This window comes from Hypomesus nipponensis, chromosome 25 (assembly GCF_054491055.1).
Source record: "Hypomesus nipponensis isolate SF chromosome 25, ASM5449105v1, whole genome shotgun sequence".
NCBI lineage: Eukaryota > Metazoa > Chordata > Actinopteri > Osmeriformes > Osmeridae > Hypomesus > Hypomesus nipponensis.
In genome coordinates this window covers 1,320,263-1,342,967 of record NC_140385.1, presented here as the reverse complement: position 1 = coordinate 1,342,967, position 22,705 = coordinate 1,320,263, and the positions used below count along the sequence as shown (strand labels likewise).

The following is a 22,705-nucleotide window of genomic DNA, read 5'->3' as shown; positions in this document are numbered from 1 at the left end:
TAACTGGGCCTTGCATGGGGCTAATGACCTTCCACTGCCTGGGGTTGGAAAGGATGAGGAGAGGAGGGGGGAGGAGAAGAAGGTAGAGGAGGAGAAGAGGAGGGTAGAGGAGGAGGGGAGAGGAGGAGGAGATGAGGGGAGAGGAGGAGGGGGGAGGGTAGAGGAGGAGAAGAGGAAGAGAGGAGGGGAGAGGAGGAGGGGGGAGGGGGAGGAGAGGAGGGGAGAGGAGGAGGAGATGAGGGGAGAGGAGGAGGGGGAGGGTAGAGGAGGAGAAGAGGAAGAGAGGAGGGGAGAGGAGGAGGGGGGAGGGGGAGGAGAGGAGGGGAGAGGAGGAGGAGAGGAGGGGGGAGGGGGAGGAGAAGAAGGGAGAGGAGGGGAGAGGAGGAGGGAGGGACTTTATTGAAACACTGCTGGGGTCTTTGCTTGTTATGGTGATCTCTCTCTCTCGGTGTGTGTGTCGTACACAGAAAAGATGACGGATGCTGAGCCATTTATCTCTATTCATCCTCTGTGACATCAGTGTGTGTGTGCCAGAGTGTGTGGCATCAGTGTGTGTGTTTATCTGTGTGAGAGAGTGTTGGAGAAAGTGTGTGTGTGTGTGTGTGTGTATGTGTGTGTGTGTGTGTGTGTGCACGAGTATTCATGGTCATCCATCTCTGCCACAGAGACAGAGAAACCAAAACATGATGAGAACAAATGAGGGGAAGGATGGAGGGATGAGCTGGAGGGATGAGGGGAAGGATGGAGGGATGAGGGGTGAGCTGGAGGGATGAGGGGAAGGATGAGGGGAAGGATGGAGGGATGAGCTGGAGGGATGAGGGGAAGGATGGAGGGATGAGGGGTGAGCTGGAGGGATGAGGGGAAGGATGAGGGGAAGGATGGAGGGATGAGGGGTGAGCTGGAGGGATGAGGGGAAGGATGAGGGGAAGGATGGAGGGATGAGGGGTGAGCTGGAGGGATGAGGGGAAGGATGAGGGGAAGGATGGAGGGATGAGGGGTGAGCTGGAGGGATGAGGGGAAGGATGAGGGGAAGGATGGAGGGATGAGGGGTGAGCTGGAGGGATGAGGGGAAGGATGGAGGGATGAGGGGTGAGGTGGAGGGGTGAGGGGAAGGATGGAGGGATGAGGGGTGAGGTGGAGGGGTGAGGGGAAGGATGGAGGGATGAGGGGTGAGGTGGAGGGGTGGAGAGATGCGGCAAGGGGTGGAGGGTTGATCCATAGCCACAGCCTTGATTAATTAACTCCTCAGACAACCACTCTCCCACCCTCTCTCTTTTTCTCTCCTTCTCTTTCTCTCCCATTATAATTCATGACAGCCAAGCTGAAAAAGCCTTGATGGATGGTTCCGATCTGTTCATTAAGGGATAGCCCCCCCCCCCACACACACACACACACACACACACACACACACACACACACACACACACACACACACACTGGTGACTTCTTTGGAATCCTAACTTCTGTTAAGTTCATTCAAGAAAACTGAGAGTTGAGAGACAGAGAGTCGACTCCCAATGAACTCTGGAAAACATTGTTGTCCGTATCTAATATGACTCCTTTGAACTTACATTTGACTCCAGTACATAATGAATATGACTCCATTGAACTTACATTTGACTCCAGTACATACTGAATATGACTCCATTGAACTTACATTTGACTCCAGTACATAATGAATATGACTCCATTGAACTTACATTTGACTCCAGTACATACTGAATATGACTCCCTTGAACTCAATGGTGACCCATTAGTTGAATACTTCAGTTTTACTTTAGTATGGTTCATGTGATTCAACTTGAATGGATTTGTTGTGCATGAACAAGTCACTGTCCATCTGAACACACACTGAACAGTGAAACTGTTAAACGTATTTATTTCCACGTTCAATAATTTCATAAAGGCCTGGGTAGTGAGCTTAGGCTAGCATGACGCTAGCAGCCATTGCTAGCTAACACAGCTTAGACACATATCCTCAGGCTAGCATGACGCTAGCAGCCATTGCTAGCTAACACAGCTTAGACACATATCCTCAGGCTAGCATGACGCTAGCAGCCATTGCTAGCTAACACAGCTTAGACACATATCCTCAGGCTAGCATGACGCTAGCAGCCATTGCTAGCTAACACAGCTTAGACACATATCCTCAGGCTAGCATGACGCTAGCTTAAATCAGGCACACTTTAGCATAGTGAAGGCTAACAACTAGCTAACCGCAGCTAGACGTTCTTCATTTAATACCCATGTAGTTCAATACAAATACACACATACACACACACACTCAGTTTAAACCTCTATTGAGGTGGACCAGTGAGCTAGCTCTCACACCTTTTAAACATTATTATCATTAGTGGTTTAGTGTTATTGATTATGTTTTTTCTTTGGCACATAATCAATGAAGGCAATCAGCTGGTCTAGAATCGATTCCATTCCGATTCTGCTTTTCATCTTGACACTCTCTCATTAATGTGAGTTATTTCTTTTTTCTTCCCTCTCTGTGTCTCCATCCAACTCATCCTCCTCCCTTCATCTCCTCCTCTCCTCCTTCTCCTCTCAGTCCACCAGTGACTTGAGGTCAGGAAGACCTTTCAGCTTCAGGTCCAGCAGCATCTGACCATATGCCTTACCCTGGAGGAGGAGGGGGGAGAGGAGGAGAGGGGAGAGGAGGAGGGGGGAGAGGAGGAGAGGGGAGAGGAGGAGGGGGGAGAGGAGGAGAGGGGAGAGGAGGAGAGGGGAGAGGAGGAGGGGGGAGAGGAGGAGGGGGGAGAGGAGGAGGGGGAGAGGAGGATGGGGGAGAGGAGGAGAGGGGAGAGGAGGAGAGGGGAGAGGAGGAGGGGGGAGAGGAGGAGGGGGGAGAGGAGGAGGGGGGAGAGGAGGAGGGGGGAGAGGAGGAGGGGGGAGAGGAGGAGAGGGGAGAGGAGGAGGGGGGAGAGGAGGAGGGGGAGAGGAGGAGAGGGGAGAGGAGGAGGGGGAGAGGAGGAGGGGGGAGAGGAGGAGAGGGGAGAAGATGAGGGGGGAGGAGGAGGAGGAAGAACATGTAGAGAGGGAAGGAGAAACAGGGAAGGGGGGATGGAAGGAGGAGAGAAGGTGAAAAGTGAGAATTGAAAACCAAAAACACTGTTGAGTGTGAAACTGAGTGTGTGTGTGTCTGTGTGAATGTGAGATAATCTGTCTGTGTGTGTGTGAGAGAGAGAGAGAGAGAGAGAGAGAGAGAGAGAGAGAGAGAGAGAGAGAGAGAGAGAGAGAGAGAGAGAGAGAGAGCGCCTTTGAAGTTTGCTACATTCCAGTGAGCTACTAAAACCTTTACTGGACTGGTGTCACCCACAGCCCAAGGTGTTGGGTAGAGGAGGGGGAGGGGAGAGAAGGAAGGAGAAGGGGGAAGGGGAGAGGAGGAGGGGAGGGGAGAGGAGGAGGAAAAGTGTGTGTGGTGTGTGTGTGTGTTACCTGAGGGTCGCTGCGTAGAGAAGCCACCCCTCCCCCTCCTAGAGAACTCTGCAGCACAAAGTTCAGACCGTGGATCCCAGGCAGCTCATACCTACACACACACACACACACACACACACACATTGTTGCAAACATGGCATGCAACTTCAGTTATTAGCCCCAGTTAACATAATCAATGTCAGACTTACAGCCCTAGGCTGCCTGTCTCTGAACGCACACACACACACACACACACACACACAGACACACACACACACACAGACACACAGACACACACACACAGACACACACACACACAGACACACACACACACACTCTTTGTCTCACAGCAAACCCCCTGGTTGTGCACAGAGCAGCTGTAATCGGAGGTAGACTCCATGAACATCTGGATCCTGTGTTGTTAACGAAGATGATGTCAACATTCATGCTGTTGACACACCATCATTACACACACACACACACCTCTGCTGCCTGTAAAACACCATAACTCTCTCTCACACACACACACACTTAGATACCACTCATTACAACGCCTCTCCTAACTACCATGACATACACACATACATTGACACATACACATATAGACACACACACACACACATAGACACAGACACACACACACAGACACGTAGACACAGACAGACACATAGACACAGACACACACACGTAGACACAGACACACACACACAGACACAGACACACACGTAGACACAGACACACACACAGACAGACACGTAGACACAGACACAGACAAACGTAGACACAGACACACACACACACACACACAGACAGACACGTAGACACAGGTGTGTAGATCCAGGTGTGACCCTGTCTGTGTACCGTGTGACAGCGTTGGGCGTGTCCTTCTCCATCAGGTGGCTGAAGTGTTCCTGAACCACAGACACTGTCAGGTGTTTCTTCAGGTAGGGGAAGAAGAGAGGGTGACGCGCTATCACACCTGCACACACACACACACACACACACACAATGACTATAGAGAGAGAGAGTGAGGGAGAGAGAGTGTATGTGCACATGTGTTTTTGGTGTTGTGTGTGTATATATGTGAGGTGTGTGTAGTTACCTATGTTAGCAGAGTCTCTCTTGGTGTGAGGTGTGTGTGAGGTGTGTGTGTAGTTACCTATGTTGGCAGAGTCTCTCTTGGTATGAGGTGTGTGAGGTGTGTGTGTGTAGTTACCTATGTTGGCAGAGTCTCCTTTGGTGTGAGGTGTGTGTGAGGTGTGTGTGTGTAGTTACCTATGTTAGCAGAGTCTCCCTTGGTGTGAGGTGTGTGTGAGGTGTGTGTGTGTAGTTACCTATGTTGGCAGAGTCTCCCTTGGTGTGAGGTGTGTGTGAGGTGTGTGTGTGTAGTTACCTATGTTAGCAGAGTCTCCCTTGGTGTGAGGTGTGTGTGAGGTGTGTGTGTGTAGTTACCTATGTTGGCAGAGTCTCCCTTGTCTCCACTGCGCGTGTAAGCCAGGTCCTCTACACGATAACACACAGACCCACTAGGGAGATCTGGGGGAGGAGGGAGAGGGAGGGAAGAAGGAGGAGGGAGGGAGGAGAGGGAGGAGAGGGAGGGAGGAGAGGGAGGGAGGAGAGGGAGGGAGGGAGGGAGGGAGGGAGGGAGGGAGGGAGGGAGGGAGGGAGGGAGGGAGGGAGGGAGGGAGGGAGGGAGGGAGAAATCTCCTAATCTGGATGCAAGTACGTGTGCTATTTGTACTCTGCAGTGCTTAAGGTTCATTTGATTATAAACAAGAGCCAGTTAGCAGCAACCAAGCACAGTGTTGTACATGGTACACCTAGGGTGTAGAGTAAAGGACCCCCTGTCCTGCATGTTCTAGATGTTTCCCTGCTCCAACACACCTGACTCAGATGAACGGATCGTTATCAAGCTCTGCAGAAGCCTGGTGACGAGCGGTTCATCTGAACCAGGTGTGCTGGAGCAGGGAAACATCTAGAACAGTGGTTCTCAACCCTGGTCCTCAGGGACCCCCTGTCCTGCATGTTTGAGATGTTTCTTGGCTTGGATGTTTCCCTGCTCCAACACACCTGATTCAAATGAATGGTCATTACCAGGCTTTTACAGAGCTAGATAACAACCAATTTATTTGAATCAGGCGTGTAGGAGCAGGGAAACATCTAAAACATGCAGGACAGGGGTCCCTGAGGACCAGGGTTAAGAACCACTGATTCAGATAAAAGCAATTTCAATGAATAATGTACCTGTAAGAGGCGTGTCTTCAAGGGGGTTGGGCGGGGCTTCCAGCTCAGTTGACTCTAGCTCCGCCTCCCGCAAGGTCTCCACCAGCTCTCCATCAATGTGCATGTCCACCTGCAGTAACATCATAAATCAGTCAGCCAATCAGAGGGTGTCTGTGGATAAGTCAGCCAATCAGAGGGTGTCTGTGGATGAGTGGGCCAATCAGAGTGTGTGGTGGGGTCAGCAGACCTGCAGCAGGGACTTGGGATGCAGGAAGAAGAAGGGCTTCAGAACAGGAGACCTGCAGGAGAGGAGAAAGAGAGAGGAGAGGTGTGTGTGGGTGTGGAGGTGTGTGAGGGTGTGGAGGTGTGTGTGGGTGTGGAGGTGTGTGTGGGTGTGTGTGGAGGTGTGTGTGTGTGTGTGGAGGTGTGTGTGGGTGTGTGTGTGTGGAGGTGTGTGTGTGTGTGGGTGTGTATATAAGTGTGTGTGTGGAGGGTCTTACACTCTGGGTCTTCCACCTACGATTCCTGTGAGCCCTGGAGCTGGAGAGAGAGATGCTCTTCATCATCATCACCATCACCATCATCATCATCACCACCATCATCATCACCATCATCACCATCATCATCACCACCATCACCACCATCATCACCATCATCATCACCATCATCATCACCATCACCATCACCATCATCACCATCATCACCATCATCACCATCATCACCATCATCATCACCATCATCATCATCACCATCATCATCATCACCATCATCACCATCACCATCATCATCACCACCATCACCATCATCACCATCATCATCATCACCATCACCATCATCATCACCACCACCATCATCACGAGCACGGCTTCTAAGCACCGGCATATGCACACACACACACCACACACACACACATGCACACACACACTTATAGCTGCAGAATCCTGGTGAACCAAATTGACTTCTCCTATCTCAGTGTTACTGAGGCTGAACCCAGCAGAAGAATGTGTGTGTGTGTGACCCACGTGGTCTGAACTGTGTGTGTGTGTGTGAGGGGAGGGGTGTGTGTGTGTGACCGTGGTCTGAACTGTGTGTGTGTGTGACCGTGGTCTGAACTCTGTGTGTGTGTGTGTGTGTGTGTGTGTGTGTGTGTGTGTGTGACCGTGGTCTGAACTGTTCACCCTAAACAGAAATCCAGATCCATGAGGACACAACCTCTCTTAGGAAAAACATCCCCTTAACATTGCCAAACGCCTGTCTGTGTGTGTGCGTGTATCTGTGTGTGTGTGTATCTGTCTGTCTGTGTGTGTGTGTGTGTGTATCTGTCTGTCTGTGTGTGTGTGTGTGTGTGTGTGTATCTGTCTGTGTGTGTGTGTATCTGTCTGTGTGTGTGTGTGTATCTGTCTGTCTGTGTGAGTGTGTGTATCTGTCTGTGTGTGTGTGTGTGTGTATCTGTCTGTGTGTGTGTGTATCTGTTTGTGTGTGTGTGTGTGTGTGTGTATCTGTCTGTGTGTGTGTCTGTCTGTGTGTGTGTGTCTGTCTGTGTGTGTGTGTGAGTGTGTGTATCTGTCTGTGTGTGTGTGTGTGTGTCATCCTACCCATGCCTGTGCCAGCAGGTGCTATCTCTCTGGCAAAGACTTCCAGAGCTTTCTTCTGTCTGTGAAGAGCAGACATCCACAAGACAACTTCTCTCTGGTCCTGGGAGGAGACATGGGGGAGGGGGAGGAGACACAGGGGAGGGAGGGGAGGGGAGGGAGGGGGGAGACACAGGGGAGGGAGGGGAGAGACATGGGGGAGGGGGGAGACACAGGGGAGGGGAGGGGAGGGGAGGGAGGGGGGGAGACACAGGGGAGGGAGGGGAGAGACACGGGGGAGGAGGGGAGACACAGGGGAGGGAGGGGGGAGACAGGGGGGAGGGGGGAGACACAGGGGAGGGGAGGAGACATGGGGGAGGGGAGGGAGAAGGGGAGACATGGGGGAGGGGAGGAGACATGGGGGAGGGGAGGAGACATGGGGGAGGGGAGGAGACATGGGGGAGGGGAGGAGACATGGGGGAGGGGAGGAGACATGGGGGAGGGGCGAGGATGATGATAAGATGACATGACAGATTGTTAACAGATTTCTTTAAGGGTCAACAACCACACACACCAACAGTACAGACGAACACACACACTCACACTGACAGTACGCACACACCCACACACCCACCTCTCTCACACCCACCCACACACCTTGTTCTCAGCGTGTGGTCCATAGGTGTCCTCAGCTCCCAGAACCTGGATGTTCACTGAGCTGAAGTCTTCTAGACCCAGCTGTCCGAACACGCGCCTCGTGCTGCACACACACAGACAGACACACACACACACACACACACACACACACACACACACACACACACACACACACAGGTATACAGGGAGACAAACACACATTCAGATATTCCGTTTCCATTTTAATTGCTTTGGATGTGGAGCATGCTAATGCTACTACAGGTCTGAAGCCAATGCCAAAATCATGCAATAACTGATGCATTATGCTAAAGCTAATGTGCGCAGGTGCTAATGCTAACCGTTTGATGATGCTCTCAGCTGTGCGTCTGGCCTTCTCTGTGGCCCTGGGGCCCCCGACCGGACACACCGCTGTCGCCCTGAAGCCGTCCATGTAGGTAGCACACACCTGGAGACAGGAGACACATCAGCTGGTGCTCCGCCCCTCTCTGACAGCAGCAGAACATCAGGACAAGGCAGCGGCTGATTGGACGAGGACGTTTTACCTTGTAGTCATTGGACGGGGCGTATCCCCTGGCACCTGTGACTCTCACAGCCCCGCCCTCCACACCTGGAGACACACACACAGGCTGTCAGCTACACACACACACACACACATACAGGCTGTCAGCTACACACACACACACACACACAGGCTGTCAGCTACACACACACACACAAATACACAGGCTGTCAGCTACACACACACACACACACACACACACACACAGGCTGTCAGCTACACACACACACACACACAGGCTGTCAGCTACACGCACACACACACAGGCTGTCAGCTACACACACACACACAGGCTGTCAGCTACACACACACACACACACACACAGGCTGTCAGCTACACACACACACACACACACACAAGCTGTCAGCTACACACACACACACACACACACACACAGGCTGTCAGCTACACACACACACACACACACACACACACACAGGCTGTCAGCTACACACACACACACACACAGGCTGTCAGCTACACACACACACACACACACAGGCTGTCAGCTACACACACACACAGCCCCCCCCCTCCCCAGACAGTTGACATGAGGACACAGTTCCTCTGCAGGTCACTGTCCCGTCAGGGTTCATCTGGGGTCAGTCAGGGTTCATCTGGGGTCAGTCAGGGTTAATCTGGGGTCAGTCAGGGTTCATCTGGGGTCAGTCAGGGGTCATCTGGGGTCAGTCAGGGGTCATCTGGGGTCAGTCAGGGGTCATGAGGAGTTCAGTACAGGGCAATTCACAATGGCCAAACCAACAGCAACACTTGTTGGGTTGTGTTGGTTTGGTGTGACACGCCTGTTGACGTGTCTGTGTGTGTCTGTCTGTGTGTGTGTGTCTGTTGATGTGCCATGAGGCAGTGTGGACATGACAGTTCTCTTTTCACTAGTAGCGCGTGTTGGTGTGTGTGTTGGTGTGTGTGTTGGTGTGTGTGTTGGTGTGCGTGCTGGTTTCTGCAGGGTTACTGCCCTGAGTGTGACAGGGTACAGAGATGGTCTGTGCAGCTGGAGGAGACTCCTGCAAGCCAGCTGGAGGCTGTGTATGAGAGAGTGTATACGTGTGTGTGTGTGTGTGTCCTACCAGGGACCTCGGTGATGGTGACCTGGGAGAAGTCACAGGTGACGTCAGGTAGCAGGTATCTGCGTGGGTCTCCTATCTCGTAGACCAGCTGCTCGCTCACCCCCCCGACACACACCAGCCCCCCCGTGCCTGGGGGCTTCTCCAGCAGGAAGGAGCCGTCTGCAGAACACTGCACCACCGGGAACCCTATGGTGTCCCTGGAGGAGGGGGGAGTTACAACACGTTTGACGGGGGTAGCTCACCTCAGCAGCCTGGGAGAGCTGGTCTAGTGGATGAGAGCTGGTCTAGTGGATGAAGAGAGAGCTGGTCTAGTGGATGAAGAGAGAGCTGGTCTAGTGGATGAGAGCTGGTCTAGTGGATGAAGGGAGAGCTGGTCTAGTGGATGAAGGGAGAGCTGGTCTAGTGGATGAAGGGAGAGCTGGTCTAGTGGATGAAGAGAGAGCTGGTCTAGTGGATGAAGAGAGAGCTGGTCTAGTGGATGAGAGCTGGTCTAGTGGATGAAGGGAGAGCTGGTCTAGTGGATGAAGGGAGAGCTGGTCTAGTGGATGAAGGGAAAGCTGGTCTAGTGGATGAAGGGAGAGCTGGTCTAGTGGATGAAGGGAAAGCTGGTCTAGTGGATGAAGGGAGAGCTGGTCTAGTGGATGAAGGGAGAGCTGGTCTAGTGGATGAAGGGAGAGCTGGTCTAGTGGATGAAGGGAGAGCTGGTCTAGTGGATGAAGGGAGAGCTGGTCTAGTGGATGAAGAGAGAGCTGGTCTAGTGGATGAAGGGAGAGCTGGTCTAGTGATCTCACCAGTCAGGAACACGGTGCCAGTCTGTGAAGATGCCTCCTGTAGCCTGGGCACCACACTCTATCATGTGACCTGCCAGACTGCCACACACACGATAAGCAGTCATTAAAACCTGTCAAAGCTCAAAGTATATCTGTGGGTGTGTGTGTTTATGTGTGCTTGTGTGTGTGTTTACCTTCCTCCTGCCAGCAGATCATAGTCATCTCTCTCCCACCCAAACTGCCAGAGATAAAACAGAGACATTAAACACACACACAAAGCTGCAGAGTTTAAACACAGTTCACAGTTGTTGCAATTCTTGATTCAAACACACACACATCATCCCATTCTCACAATACACATGCAACTACATCATACACATTCTCACACACACACACCCACACACACACCCACACACAGCCACCAGCCCCCCCCCCCTCACACAGCCCCCCCACACACACAGCCCCCCCCCACACAGCCACCAGCCCCCCCACACAGCCACCAGCCCCCCCACACAGCCCCCCCCCCACACAGCCCCCCCCACACAGCCCCCCCCACACAGCCCCCCCCACACACAGCCCCCCCCCACACAGCCCCCCACACACACAGCCCCCCCCACACACAGCCCCCCCACACAGCCCCCCCCACACACAGCCCCCCCCACACACAGCCCCCCCCACAGCCCCCCCCACACACAGCCCCCCCACACAGCCCCCCCCACACACAGCCCCCCCCACACACAGCCCCCCCACACACAGCCCCCCCACACAGCCCCCCCCACACACAGCCCCCCCCACACACAGCCCCCCACACACAGCCCCCCCCACACACAGCCCCCCCCACACACAGCCCCCCCCACACACAGTCGTACCGTGTGCATGAGCGGCCCCAGTGCCACAGCGCTGTCCACACACCTCCCTGTGACCACGATGTCAGCACCCTGGTCCAGACACCTCTGGATGGGGACTGCACTGGGGGGGGGACAAGGAGGAATGTTCCAGAACTCTGTTGTTAAGGGTTACAATGTGAACCTTCTATTGACAACTATTGACAACTGCAGCTCTGCTCTCCATTGGTCCACAAACCTTTATGTTCTACAGCAGAGTTGTGGAGTAGGGTGTGTGTAACGTGATGTTTGTGTTGTGTGTGTTTGTGTGTGTGTGTCCTACCCCAGATAAGCATTCATACTGTGGACGGTTTTAGGAAGTGTCTTTCTGCTCACTCCATCAGCCATCCTCAACTCTGAGAGAGAAGCTTTCTAGAGAAGAGGAGAGGAAGGGAGAGAAGAGGAGGGGAGAAGAGGGGGGGGAGAGAGGAGGGGAGGAGGGGAACGGAGAGGAGGGGAGAAATGGAGAGAAGGAGAGGAAGGGAAAAAGAGAGGAGAGGAAGGGAGGGGAGGAAAGGAAGGGAGAGGAGGAGGGGAGAGAGGAGGGGAGGAATGGAGAGGAGGAGAGGAGCGGAAGAAGGGAGAAGGAGAGGAGAGGAAGGGAGAGAAGAGGAGGGGAGAAGAGGGGGGGGAGAGAGGAGGGGAGGAGGGGAATGGAGAGGAGGAGAGGAAGGGAAGAAGGGAGAAGGAGAGGAGAGGAAGGGAGTCGTGTAGATCACATAACTAAAAGGGAGTGCATGATTTAGGATGTAGAACGAGTCGATGTCACATCCTTACATGAGGCATGAGGTCATCTCCGGTCACCACGGCAACCTTGAGCGGTAGGCCGGCCTTGTTAACCACTTCCTGGATGGCTGCAGCACAGGCCAGAGGGTTGACCCCCCCAGCGTTACTGACCACACGGATACCTGCCACACACACACACATAGTACACGCAGATATCACACACACACACACATAGTACACCCAGATATCACACACACACACACATAGTACACCCAGATATCACACACACACACCTTTCTTGTGGATGTCGTTGATGAAGGGAGCGATGGCTACTTGGACAAAGTCTGGAGCATAGCCCATGTTCTAGGAGAGGAAGAGGAAGATGATATAATACTGATATACCACTGAAGCACCGTGATGACATGGGTGGATGGATGGATGGATGATGGATGGATGATGGATGGATGAGAGAGCCTTACAGGCATCTTGGTCTTGGCGGCGGTGAGCAGAGACATGGTGATCTCACTGAGGTAGTCAAACACCAGAAAGTCCAGCCTGCCTCCATAGATAAGCTGGGGCACTGGGAGAACACACACGTATCACACACACACACACACACACACGTATCACACACATTGATGTCACAAAATCACCCAACGGAACACGTACACACAAACAAACATGACACAAAATAAATGAATGAGACGATTTAGTCTATCTAGGGTAAAGGTTGGCTTTCAGTCACATGACAGACAACCTAGCAACCTTGTACGGCAGTAAGATTCCCTGACTGTTGTATCACTGGGCTAGCTGGCTAACTCCGAAAGTCTTACCGGCGGTTGCAGTGTCTCCCCAAAACCCAGACGCGCATCCTATCCGAATGGTTTTCTCCGCCGAGGACGAATATAGTCTAGTCCTTTCTCTGTACAAACACCGTCTCTCACAACTTCTGATGTTACTGGAAGCGATCGACGTCGAACACAAAAGTGCACGTGTTTTTGTGAGAGATGCATGCGACAACCGTTGTAAAGAAGATGTGTGGACAGTACGAGTTAGATGTGAAAAATTCGACATTATAAAAAACTTTATGTTGTATAATTTTAAGCAGTTTGCTCAAGTTCAAAGTAGCGGGAGAAACATGGACCCGTCCGTCAACAAAAATAGTCCGTGTAGAATCTAGCGTAGAATCTGGCCGGAACGATTCTTCAGTCACTACATTGTAGTTGCTAAGTACGGCCGGTAGGTGGCGGTCAGTTACAATAAAATGACTAAACCGAGCCACACAACCAAGAACAACTAGAACCCTTAAGATGTAAATCAATTTTAGAACCACACAACTAGAACTAGTTCAAACGGAAGTAGAGGGTAAATATGGTCTGACGGAAGGTTTTTTTCAACATGTAGACTAATATAGTGAGAGTAGATAAAGACTAACTGTACTCACGAAGTACAAGTAGTGTAGTGTTTTCTTTTAGCCCAGAGTCACAGACTCCTGAAAACACGAGTTAAGTTTTTAAACATAATGATCTTCTCGTTTCACAACGAAGACTGGTTATCAATCAGTCGTGACTAATCACATGCATTGATCAGACTGGGAAGTTACAAAATCACTTTCCAGAAACAAGTTCCAACAGGATGTTACCTTATTGTATTTGGAGCATGTGTGTGTGTGTGTGTGGGGGGGGGGGCAGTAGTTGTGTGTGTGGGTGAGTGAGTGGTGAGTGTATCATTAGTACACCTCTGAAGGACAGATATGCTCTTCCAAATAACTCCTGTGTCATCAAAACATTACAGGGAGAGAGAGAGAGAGAGAGAGAGTGAGTGGGAGGGGAGAGAGAATGAGAGAGAGAGAGAGAGAGTGAGTGGGAGGGGAGAGAGAATGAGAGAGAGTGAGTGGGGAGGGGAGAGAGAATGAGAGAGAGAGAGTATGAGTATGAGTGGGGAGGGGAGAGAGAGAGGAGAAAGGAGTGAGAAAGATAGAGAGGTTGAGACTGAGAGGTGAGGGGGGCTGGAGCAAGGGAGGGAGGGTGGGGGGGTGGGGACGGGAGAGATGTCTACACCCCCCCCCCCCAAAAGAAAAGAAAACACTTCAAACATCAAGTCATGTTGCATCACCTGAGAACACTGAGACCCCAGTGTTGCCCAACAGTGTTTGTGTGTGTTAGACAAACAGTGACTAACCATGAGCTGGACATCACACACACAAACATCACACACAAATACGGACATCCCACACACACACAGATGGACATCACACACCTACACACACACACACACACACACACACACACACACACACACACACACACCCACAGACCCAGTGTGGTTTAAGCAGGGGGACAGAGAGAAGAGGAGCAGTACTGAGGAGAAGAGAGAAAGATGGAGAGACTGCACACGCTGGTTTGTCTGGGCCTGCTGTTCCTGGCCTGTGCCTTGGTAAGGACGGACGAGGGAGGAAGGAGGGATGACTATGGATGGAGGAGGAAAAAGGGAATGCTTTTTAGAGAAGAGAAAATAACTAGTGAAGTTTTTAGGGTAGAGATAGTTAGGGATAGTCAGGGAAATGAGAATTGTGTTGACAGGAGGGAAGAGAGGACGAAAGATAACAGTTTGTTGATATTTGTCTTAAAACAATACATTTTACATCAGCATATTTTGTGTTTGTGTCTAGTAACTAATTTAAATACAGAAATTATGTTATTTTCAGTGTTTATATATACCCATTCAAAATACATTTGAGTGTCGCTTCATACGATGTTCTATCTCATTGTTTCTAATATTTCTATTTCTTTAGAAACCATTTTGATTAAATGTTAGTGTAGCTAGGTTAACCCACTACGGTGTATCTTCTTAACAGATCTGTCTGCACAGGGTGGGCATGTTCTGTATGTGAGAGCCTTATACTGATACTGTTATACTGCTAAGATGGAATTTATTGGTCAAAAGCATCAGTACTTTTTTACTTAACTTTATACAAAGTTAAACGCCGTCATATAGAGGTGTTGAGTTTCTAGTCAAAATGATGTTCACCCTCTGTTCTCCTCTCCCTCCCTGACCCAACCTCTGTCTCTCTCACACTCCCTCCCTTTCCTCCTCCCCCCTCCTCCCTCTCCTCCCTTTCCCCTCCCTCCCTCCCTCCCTCCCTCCCTCCCTCCCTCCCTCCCTCCCTCCCTCCCTCCCTCCCTCCCTCCCTTCCTCCCCCCCCCCTCCCTCCCTCCCCCCTCCCTCTCTCCCTCTCTCCCTCCCCCCTCCCTCCCCCCTCCCCCCCTCCCCTCCCTCCCTCCCCCCTCCCTCTCTCCCTCCCTCCCTCCCCCCCTCCCTCCCTCCCTCCCTCCCTCCCCCTCTCCCTCTCTCCCTCTCTCCCTCCCCCCTCCCTCCCCCCTCCCCCCCTCCCCTCCCTCCCTCCACTCCCCCCCTCCTCCTCTCCCCCCTCCCTCCCTCCCTTCCTCCCTTCCTCCCTTCCTCCACTCCCCCACCCCCTCCCTCTCTCCCTCCCTCCCCTTCCTTCCTTCCCCTCCCTCCCTCCCTCCACTCCCCCCCCCCCTCCCTCCATCCCTCCCTCCCTCCACTCCCCAGGCTCAGGAGGTGGAGGAGGGGGGAGGGACCGTCTTAAACCCCCGGGGGGCTCGGCCTGTTGAGCATGGATACAAGGCTGACAAGTGTGCCACAGAGAAGGAGTGGCCTTTCTGCTACGACTCTGATTGGGTGAGTTGGAGGGGAGGGGCTACTGTTACAACTCTAATTGGGTGAGTTCTGACGCCCACATGAGAAAAAACTTGGTCTAACCTGTTTGTCGTCCCTCTCTTCTCTTCACTCCCCCCCTCCCCCCCCCCCCCCCCCAGGGTCCTAAGTGTCCCTCAGGCTGCAGGATTCAGGGGCTGCTGGACAAGTCTGACGTGGACCTCCTGAAGAAGATAGAAAAGATCCGGAAGCTTCTGTCAGAGAACCAGGGCAAGTACCGCTCCACAGAGCAGGCGTCCCAACAGACCTACGACTACCTGAGGCAGCAGCTGGTCACAAACTCAGGTGAGACTCGGCCACCTGGCTGGATGTGGATGGATGTGTAGGTGGATGGATGTGCAGATGGATGGATGTGCAGATTGATGGATGTGCAGATGGATGGATGTGCAGATGGAGGGGTGGCTAAACTGATGGATGGATATATGGATGGGCTAGATGGATAGATAGATGGATATGCGGACAGTTGGACAGATGGCAACACAAACAGAATCTCTCCACTTCCCTGCCTCTCTTCATCACTCACCCTCTTCTCCTCCCCTCCTCCCCCCTCCCCTCCTCCCCCCTCCCTTCCTCCCCCCTCCCCTCCCCCTCCCCATCTCCAGGCAATGACGACAGCTACTACGACGTGGTGGAGCGTCTGAGGCAGAGGATCGTGGACCTGAAGATCAAGATTGACCGTCAGCTCACACACCTCAACACCCTGAAAAGCTCTGTCAGGGAGCAGGTGGTCGCCATGCAGCGGCTGGAGGTACGAGAGGAGGGAGGGAGGGAGGGAGGGAGGGAGGGAGGGAGGGAGGGAGGGAGGGAGGGAGGGAGGGAGGGGGGAGGGAGGGGCGAGGGAGGGAAGAGGGAGGGAGGAGGGATGGGTGGAGGGAGGAGGGAGGGATGGGAAGAGGGATGGGTGGAGGGAGGGATGGACGGAGGGAGGGAGGGAGGGAGGGACGGAGGGAGGGAGGGAGAAGGGAGGGAGGGGCGAGGGAGGGAGGAGGGAGGGAGGAGGGATGGGTGGAGGGAGGAGGGAGGGATGGGTGGAGGTACAATACACATTTTGTAAGACCACAGACCTACATTGTTCCCCCTTCCTTCCTCCTTCTTCCCCCCACCCTTCCTCCCCCCATACTCCCTCCCATCCTACCCCCCTACCCCCATCCTCCCTCTCCTTCATTCTCCCTGCTCCACCCCCCCTCTCTCCCAGGTGGACATAGACATCAAGCTGCGCTCCTGCAAGGGCTCCTGTAAGGGCTACGTTCAGTACAAACTGGACAATGAGGGCTACGCGGGGCTGGAGAAACAGCTGGACGCGCTCAGTGTCCAGGAGGTCCGGAGCGTGGAAACAGTCTCAGCCCTGCGCGTCCTGAAGAGCCGGCCTCTGAAGGATGTCATCGTGGACGATCGCTTCAAATCCGGGCTCCAAGAAAAGGACTTCTTCCCAGAGGTCAAAGGGGTCAAGTTCACCCTGGAGGCAGAGGGGTCCAGTCCGTCGTCCCCGGCGACCGTTAGCAAGGTCTCAGGTATGGCTTCCTCCTCCTCCTCCTCCTCCTCCTCCTCCTCCTCGTTGCTGTCGGGGGGGGTCAAGGTGTCACCGCTTGGCGGGGGGACGAAGACCATCACGACCTTGGGAGGCGGAGGGCTGGGAGGAATGGATGACTTCTTCACGGGGATGGGAGGAGGAGGCGGAGGCGGAGGGTCGGTCAAGGTCACATCCTCCTCTTCGTCCTGCACCAAGTCGGTGAAGACGACCATGGTTAGCAAAGGGGGCGGGTCCGAGGTGCGGGAGGAAGTGACGTCGTCCCAGGGAGGATGTGAGATCAGCGGAGGAGGGAAGGTGGATTTTGCCACATTCCTCCGCCCGCCTCTCCCAGGGTCCAAGGGTCCCACCGACACCAAGGGAGGAACGCTACTGGACGACACCAAGATGGGCGGGATGGATCTGGGCGCGTTCTTCCGAGAAGACACGGATGACGACGTCCCCGACTTCCACGCCCGCAGCGTGAAGAGCGCCGTGCGTGTCGAGCGCAAGGCGGATTATGTAGGAAAAGGTACTTTGGACATAGAATAATTTGTCTAACGTAACCTAGCCTTTGTTGATTTAGCCTAGCCTATGCTGAGCTAGCCTAGCCTACGCTAAGTTCGCCTTTCCTACCTTAATGAAGTCAGGTCACAGCTAGCTAGCTAGTACCTCTAGCTAGCCCCCCTATCTAGCCTTAATGTGAAAAGAAGTGAATAATCACTATAACTGTTGTTTTGATTCGTATGAAAAAGTGCTGTTGTTCCGACCTGAGCTTTTCTTAACATGTACCTGATAAAAGATAAAGGCTAATGTCATTATGAGATGCTGTAAAAGTCATGACTATAAAGAAATTCATTCAGATATACTGTGTGAGTCATTTTATATCAGTAGCTGCATATAGCCAACAGGGCAAGTGACATAAGCATAGGCCTGGCCTGGCCTGGCCTAGCCTAGCCTGGCCTGGCCTGGCCTAGCCTAGCTTAGCATAGCAATGCCTCTTCTAGCTGTAAAAAGAACCGGTAATGTGACGAGTCTAATAGCTAACATGACAAGACTTATGGTGTATTTTGGTGATAAAGAACCTATGTCAAAGGGACAAAAAGCGAGGAGGAGGGTGTGCGGGGAGTGGTGGGGGGGGGGGGTCGTAGAGGGGGAGGAAGGAAGGGAGAGGTTAGGGTAGGGAGGCTAGAGAACCCAAAGTCTATCAATCTGTCCTTATCAGTTGCTGACCTCTCGTCCCTGCTGGTTCTGCCTCCTTAACCGGCCCCCTCCTTCGTCTCTCCCTCCAGATTGCGTTGACGTCAGACAGAAGCACCTGACCGGGGAGACCAGCGGCCTGTTCACCCTCCGGCCAGCGGGGGGCGACAGCGGGCCTGCAGTGGAGGTGTTCTGCCAGCAGGGGGGTCTGCTGGGGGGGTGGGTGCTGGTCCAGCAGAGAGAGAGCGGGGCGCTGAGCTTCAACCGCTCGTGGGCGGAGTACCGTGACGGCTTTGGGAAGGTGGACAGCTCCGGCCGGGGAGAGGCGTGGCTGGGGAATAAGTACCTCCACCTCTTGACCAATCAGAGCGAAGCCATGCTGAGGGTGGAGCTGGAGGACTGGGAAGGGAACGTGGGCTGGGCGGAGTACGGGGTCAGGGTGGGGTCAGAGACCGAGGGGTTCCCGCTCGACGTGTCGGGGTATGCTGGAGATGCCGGGGACGCCTTGGGGAAGGGCGTGCCCCGGCTCAGAAACTTCCTGTCCCACTCGGGGATGCGGTTCAGCACGTTCGACCGGGACCTGGACCGCTGGGAGGACAGCTGTGCTGAGGTGTACGGCGGCGGCTGGTGGTACAACAACTGCCAGTCGGCCAACCTGAACGGGGTGTACTACAGAGGCGGTCGCTATGATGCCGGGAGCATCGCCCCGTACGAGATAGAGAACGGAGTGGTGTGGACGACCTTCAAACCCGCCGATTACAGCCTGAAGGTCGTACGGATGCTGGTGAGGCCTGTGGAGTTCTAGAAGGAGGAGGGGGGGAGAAGGGGAAGCAGAGGGGGTGAGTGGAGGAGGGAGGGAGGGAGGGAGGGAGGGAGGGAGGGAGGGAGGGAGGGAGGGAGGGAGGGAGGGAGGGAGGGAGGGAGGGAGGGAGGGAGGGAGGGAGGGAGGGAGGGAGGGAGGGGCAGGAGAGGAGGTGAGTGGAGGGGGGAGGGAGAAAGAAGGGAAAGAAGAGATCAAAGTCAGTGGTTTGTTTGTCACATTCACCAAATAGCATAGCCTCATCAGGACAGTGACATTCTTGTGACCTTGCAAGAAACTTCAACGCTGTAGCATCAAAATAAATAAATAAGGATGAAGATGGAAAGTAATTGAAAGGTAAAAAAGGGAGGATGCAGAAAGAGAGAGAGAGAGAGAGTAGGAAGATAAAAGCCTTGATGTAGAGTCAGTAAATAATTCCCTGTTCTTTGAGCCTGTGTTGTGTGACTTCTCCTGACCTCTCTGTCAATATTGATGTTCTGATCGCCGTGCCAATGACCTGTCTGATCGCCATGCCAACGACCTGTTTGTGCTGTTTCTTGTCAAGCACACAACTGTCTGACCTGTGACCTTTAACCCTGTCATCACTGCTGCTGTTAATAAAAACAACTGAACCTGTCCATGTGGTATCCTGGTTTTCTTACACACCGAGTATAACATTCATAAAAACAGCACAATTGTACATTCAGTTTATTTAAATCGTTTCTTAAATGAATATCCCAAATCATTCTGAAAAGTGATCGTATACTTGGGAAGGAGAGAAAGCAGAGTGCGAGAGAGGATGACACGACATTCATGATGTTATGTGATCTTGTATGATACGATATTGTATGATACAATATTGTATGATACGATAGTGTATTATATGATATGAAGTTATGATTTTATGTGTGAAACTATGTGATATTATGTGAAATTATATGAGCTGATATTATTTGATGTGATATGATGTTGTATGATGTCACATGACGTGTGACATCATACACGTCATGTATTTGTATGTTGTTACGTTGTCCTGTCGGACAATGTAACAATATAACAGGTTTGTGTTGTCTCTCTCTCTCTGTCTGTCTGTGTCTGTGTGTGTGTGTGTGTGTGTGTGTGTGTGTGTGTGTGTGTGTGTGTGTGTGTGTGTGTGTGTAGCAGTGTGTACCCTGTGGGCCCTGCAGAGTACCTGGACCTCCCAGGACCCACAAAGAACCACACAGAGAACCTTGGACAGAACCTTTAACAGACTGAGACAGTGTTCCTCTAGACCCACGTACCCACTCTGCTCAGATGACCAGTGGGTGAGTCACACACACAGCACACACACAGCACACACACACCACACACACCACACGCACACACATACACACCCCTCCACACACAGACTCAGACTCAGTGCTGTGTGTGTGTGTGGTGTGTGTGTGGTGTGTGTGTGTGGTGTGTGTGTGTGGTGTGTGTGTGCTGTGTGTGTGGTGTGTGTGCAGGGTCCTGTCTGTCCGTCTGGATGCAGGCTACAGGGGCAGCTGGCCTGGGTGGAAACAGAGTTCCAGCAGCGCCTCATGGCCGCGTGTGAGAGGACACGGATGTACCACCAGCAGGAGGCAGCAGTCATGACACAAATCAAACGCACGTACAACAGCAAGAGGCGCACCATCATCGCCACTCAAAGTAAGAGAGAGAGAGAGACAGAGAGAGAGACACAGAGAGACACAGAGAGACAGAGAGACAGAGAGAGACAGAGAGAGAGAAAGTTGGATATGTTTCAGAATGGTCTTGCTCGTTTCTGTAAGAGAATGTTCCAAGAATGGACCATGTTCTAGAGCTGCCAAACTTCTGGAATGTGTTCTAGTAATATATAACTTCTAACCCACTTCTTCTCTGTGTGTGTGTACGTGTGTATGTCTGTACGTATGTGTGTGTGTCTCAGTGGCAGAGCTGAGGTACGTGGAGGTTGCAGAAGTGCTCGCCCGGAACCTCACGTCACTACGGAAACGGTCTATGAGATTGTCATGGAAACTCACAAACCTCCACAGCCAAGTTCAGAAACAGATAAGAGAGATGTACCAGACTGAGGTGAGGAAGAGGGAGAGAGGGAGGGGGAGGGGAGAGAGGGAGTGGGAGATGGGGAGGGGGACGGGAGGGGAGGTAGAGGGGGAGGGAAGGAGAGTAGAAGGGAAGGAAGCAAGGAGAGGAGTGGACGAAGAGAGGATGAAAGGGGAAGGTTCCAGTGAACAGCCATCTTTGTAGGCAGGTCATCAGTCAGGTGTTTGTCCCTGAGTTCAGCTGTATACGGTCATGTTGATTCTGTTTGTGTGTCTGTTTGTGTTTCTAACCACAGGTGGACATTGACATCAAGCTACGTGCCTGTAAAGGTTCCTGCAGGAACACCATAAACTTTCAAATAGACCACGAGACATACCACACCATGGAGAACCAACTGGCCCAGCCCCAGCCCCATCCTCAGCCCCAGCCCCTCTCCAGGATCACGCTGCAGCTGGTGGACCCAGGTTCCCCCACCTCCCCGGCCTACAGAAGCTTCCCCCTGGTGCAACAGGAACTGCTGACCCTGTTTGAGGATCTGGAGCAGAACAGGGTGGTTCTAGAACACCAGCCCTCAGAACCAGAACTCCCTGAGGGATCCGACCACACGGAGGAGGAACGGAATGATCTGGAATAACTTGGATGTCATTTCTCTGTATCCCTCTCTCCCTCTCCCCTTCCTCTTTTTCTCCCTCTCTCTTTCCCTTATTCTCTCTCTCTCTCTCTCTCTCTCTCTCTCTCTCTCTCTCTCTCTCTCTCTCTCTCTCTCTCTCTCTCTCTCTCTCTCTCTCTCTCTCTCTCTCTCTCTCTCTCTCTCTCTCTCTCTCTCTCTCTCTCTCTCTCTCTCTCTCTCTCTCTCTATCTCTCTCTCTCTCTCTCTCTCTCTCTCTCTCTCTCTCTCTCTCTCTCTCTCTCTCTCTCTCTCTCTCTCTCTCTCTCTCTCTCTCTCTCTCTCTCTCTCTCTCTCTCTCTCTCTCTCTTCTCTCTCTCTCTCTCTCTCTCTCTCTCTCTCTATCTTTCTTCAGGTTTCTTTTTCATCTCTGTTACCATTTCTTCAATTCTCTCCTTTTATTTTCTCTCATTCTCTACCTCTCTCTCTCACTCCATCTTTCCACCTTTCTCTCACTCCCTCAGTCTTAAACATGCCCCTGTATAAATTATGTTTGTATAAACTTTGTTTACACATCTAATATTTTTTTGTGTCAGTTTATTGAATTGCAGATATTTGTCAAAGAAGAATATAACAAAATGTTTTGTTCAGTATTATAATCCGTACTGTTATATCTCCATGTACTAAGCACCATCCCAAGCTGAAAGTAATATAAATAAGCTGCTAGCTAAGATAAAATAAGATAAACTGAGCTAAACTGAGCTAAACTGAGCTAAGCTCAAATAAACTGAGCTAAGATAACTATCAAATACATTATTTTAGCATCACACCTGGATGTTGGTTTTATCATTATTTATAATTAACACTACTTTATGTTGTGGTGTATGACTTGTTAGTAAA

The 22,705-nt window shown here is 52.4% G+C and overlaps 3 protein-coding genes across 4 annotated transcripts; 2 read left to right on the top strand and 1 right to left on the bottom strand.

The window, feature by feature from the left end:
- Positions 1–1,862: 1,862 nt before the first annotated feature.
- On the bottom strand, positions 1,863–13,558 carry LOC146221634 (uncharacterized). 2 transcript variants are annotated; one of them, XM_084691045.1, is made up of 20 exons: positions 12,736–13,558; positions 12,382–12,482; positions 12,196–12,265; positions 11,954–12,084; positions 11,460–11,548; positions 11,162–11,261; positions 10,487–10,530; positions 10,314–10,391; positions 9,523–9,719; positions 8,420–8,484; positions 8,216–8,322; positions 7,878–7,980; positions 7,245–7,344; positions 6,150–6,189; positions 5,897–5,948; positions 5,671–5,779; positions 4,879–4,962; positions 4,288–4,405; positions 3,448–3,538; positions 1,863–2,631 (listed from the first exon to the last, which is right to left on the bottom strand). In XM_084691045.1, exons 1-20 carry the CDS (start codon positions 12,974–12,976, stop codon positions 2,557–2,559), a joined length of 1,995 nt encoding a protein of 664 aa, XP_084547171.1. In that variant the 5' UTR covers positions 12,977–13,558; the 3' UTR covers positions 1,863–2,556. The 2 variants fall into 2 exon arrangements, with proteins under 2 accessions (XP_084547171.1, XP_084547172.1); XM_084691046.1 differs by lacking the exon at positions 12,736–13,558 and having other exon boundaries at positions 11,954–12,265; positions 12,382–12,460.
- A 656-nt stretch (positions 13,559–14,214) lies between these two features.
- fga (fibrinogen alpha chain) lies at positions 14,215–19,185 on the top strand. Its single transcript, XM_084691102.1, has 6 exons — positions 14,215–14,338; positions 15,479–15,607; positions 15,745–15,928; positions 16,246–16,391; positions 16,839–17,682; positions 18,443–19,185. The coding sequence occupies exons 1-6, from the start codon at positions 14,282–14,284 to the stop codon at positions 19,153–19,155; spliced, it is 2,073 nt and encodes a 690-aa protein (XP_084547228.1). The 5' UTR covers positions 14,215–14,281; the 3' UTR covers positions 19,156–19,185.
- Positions 19,186–20,326: 1,141 nt separating this feature from the next.
- LOC146221632 (fibrinogen alpha chain) lies at positions 20,327–22,385 on the top strand. Its single transcript, XM_084691099.1, has 4 exons — positions 20,327–20,456; positions 20,640–20,823; positions 21,083–21,228; positions 21,494–22,385. The coding sequence occupies exons 2-4, from the start codon at positions 20,715–20,717 to the stop codon at positions 21,830–21,832; spliced, it is 594 nt and encodes a 197-aa protein (XP_084547225.1). The 5' UTR covers positions 20,327–20,456; positions 20,640–20,714; the 3' UTR covers positions 21,833–22,385.
- Positions 22,386–22,705: the final 320 nt, after the last annotated feature.

Coding starts and splice junctions, on each gene's coding strand:
- LOC146221632 (XM_084691099.1), top strand. CDS start 20,715: ATGGCCGCGTGTGAGAGGACACGGATGTACCACCAGCAGGAGGCAGCA. Junction 20,824..21,082: donor CACCATCATCGCCACTCAAA/GTAAGAGAGAGA, acceptor TGTGTGTCTCAG/TGGCAGAGCTGAGGTACGTG. Junction 21,229..21,493: donor GAGAGATGTACCAGACTGAG/GTGAGGAAGAGG, acceptor TTCTAACCACAG/GTGGACATTGACATCAAGCT.
- LOC146221634 (XM_084691045.1), bottom strand. CDS start 12,976: ATGTCGAATTTTTCACATCTAACTCGTACTGTCCACACATCTTCTTTA. Junction 11,549..11,953: donor GAGATGACCTCATGCCTCAT/GTAAGGATGTGA, acceptor CCTCTTCTCTAG/AAAGCTTCTCTCTCAGAGTT. Junction 5,780..5,896: donor ATCCCAAGTCCCTGCTGCAG/GTCTGCTGACCC, acceptor ATGTTACTGCAG/GTGGACATGCACATTGATGG.
- fga (XM_084691102.1), top strand. CDS start 14,282: ATGGAGAGACTGCACACGCTGGTTTGTCTGGGCCTGCTGTTCCTGGCC. Junction 15,608..15,744: donor TCTGCTACGACTCTGATTGG/GTGAGTTGGAGG, acceptor CCCCCCCCCCAG/GGTCCTAAGTGTCCCTCAGG. Junction 17,683..18,442: donor GGCGGATTATGTAGGAAAAG/GTACTTTGGACA, acceptor CTCTCCCTCCAG/ATTGCGTTGACGTCAGACAG.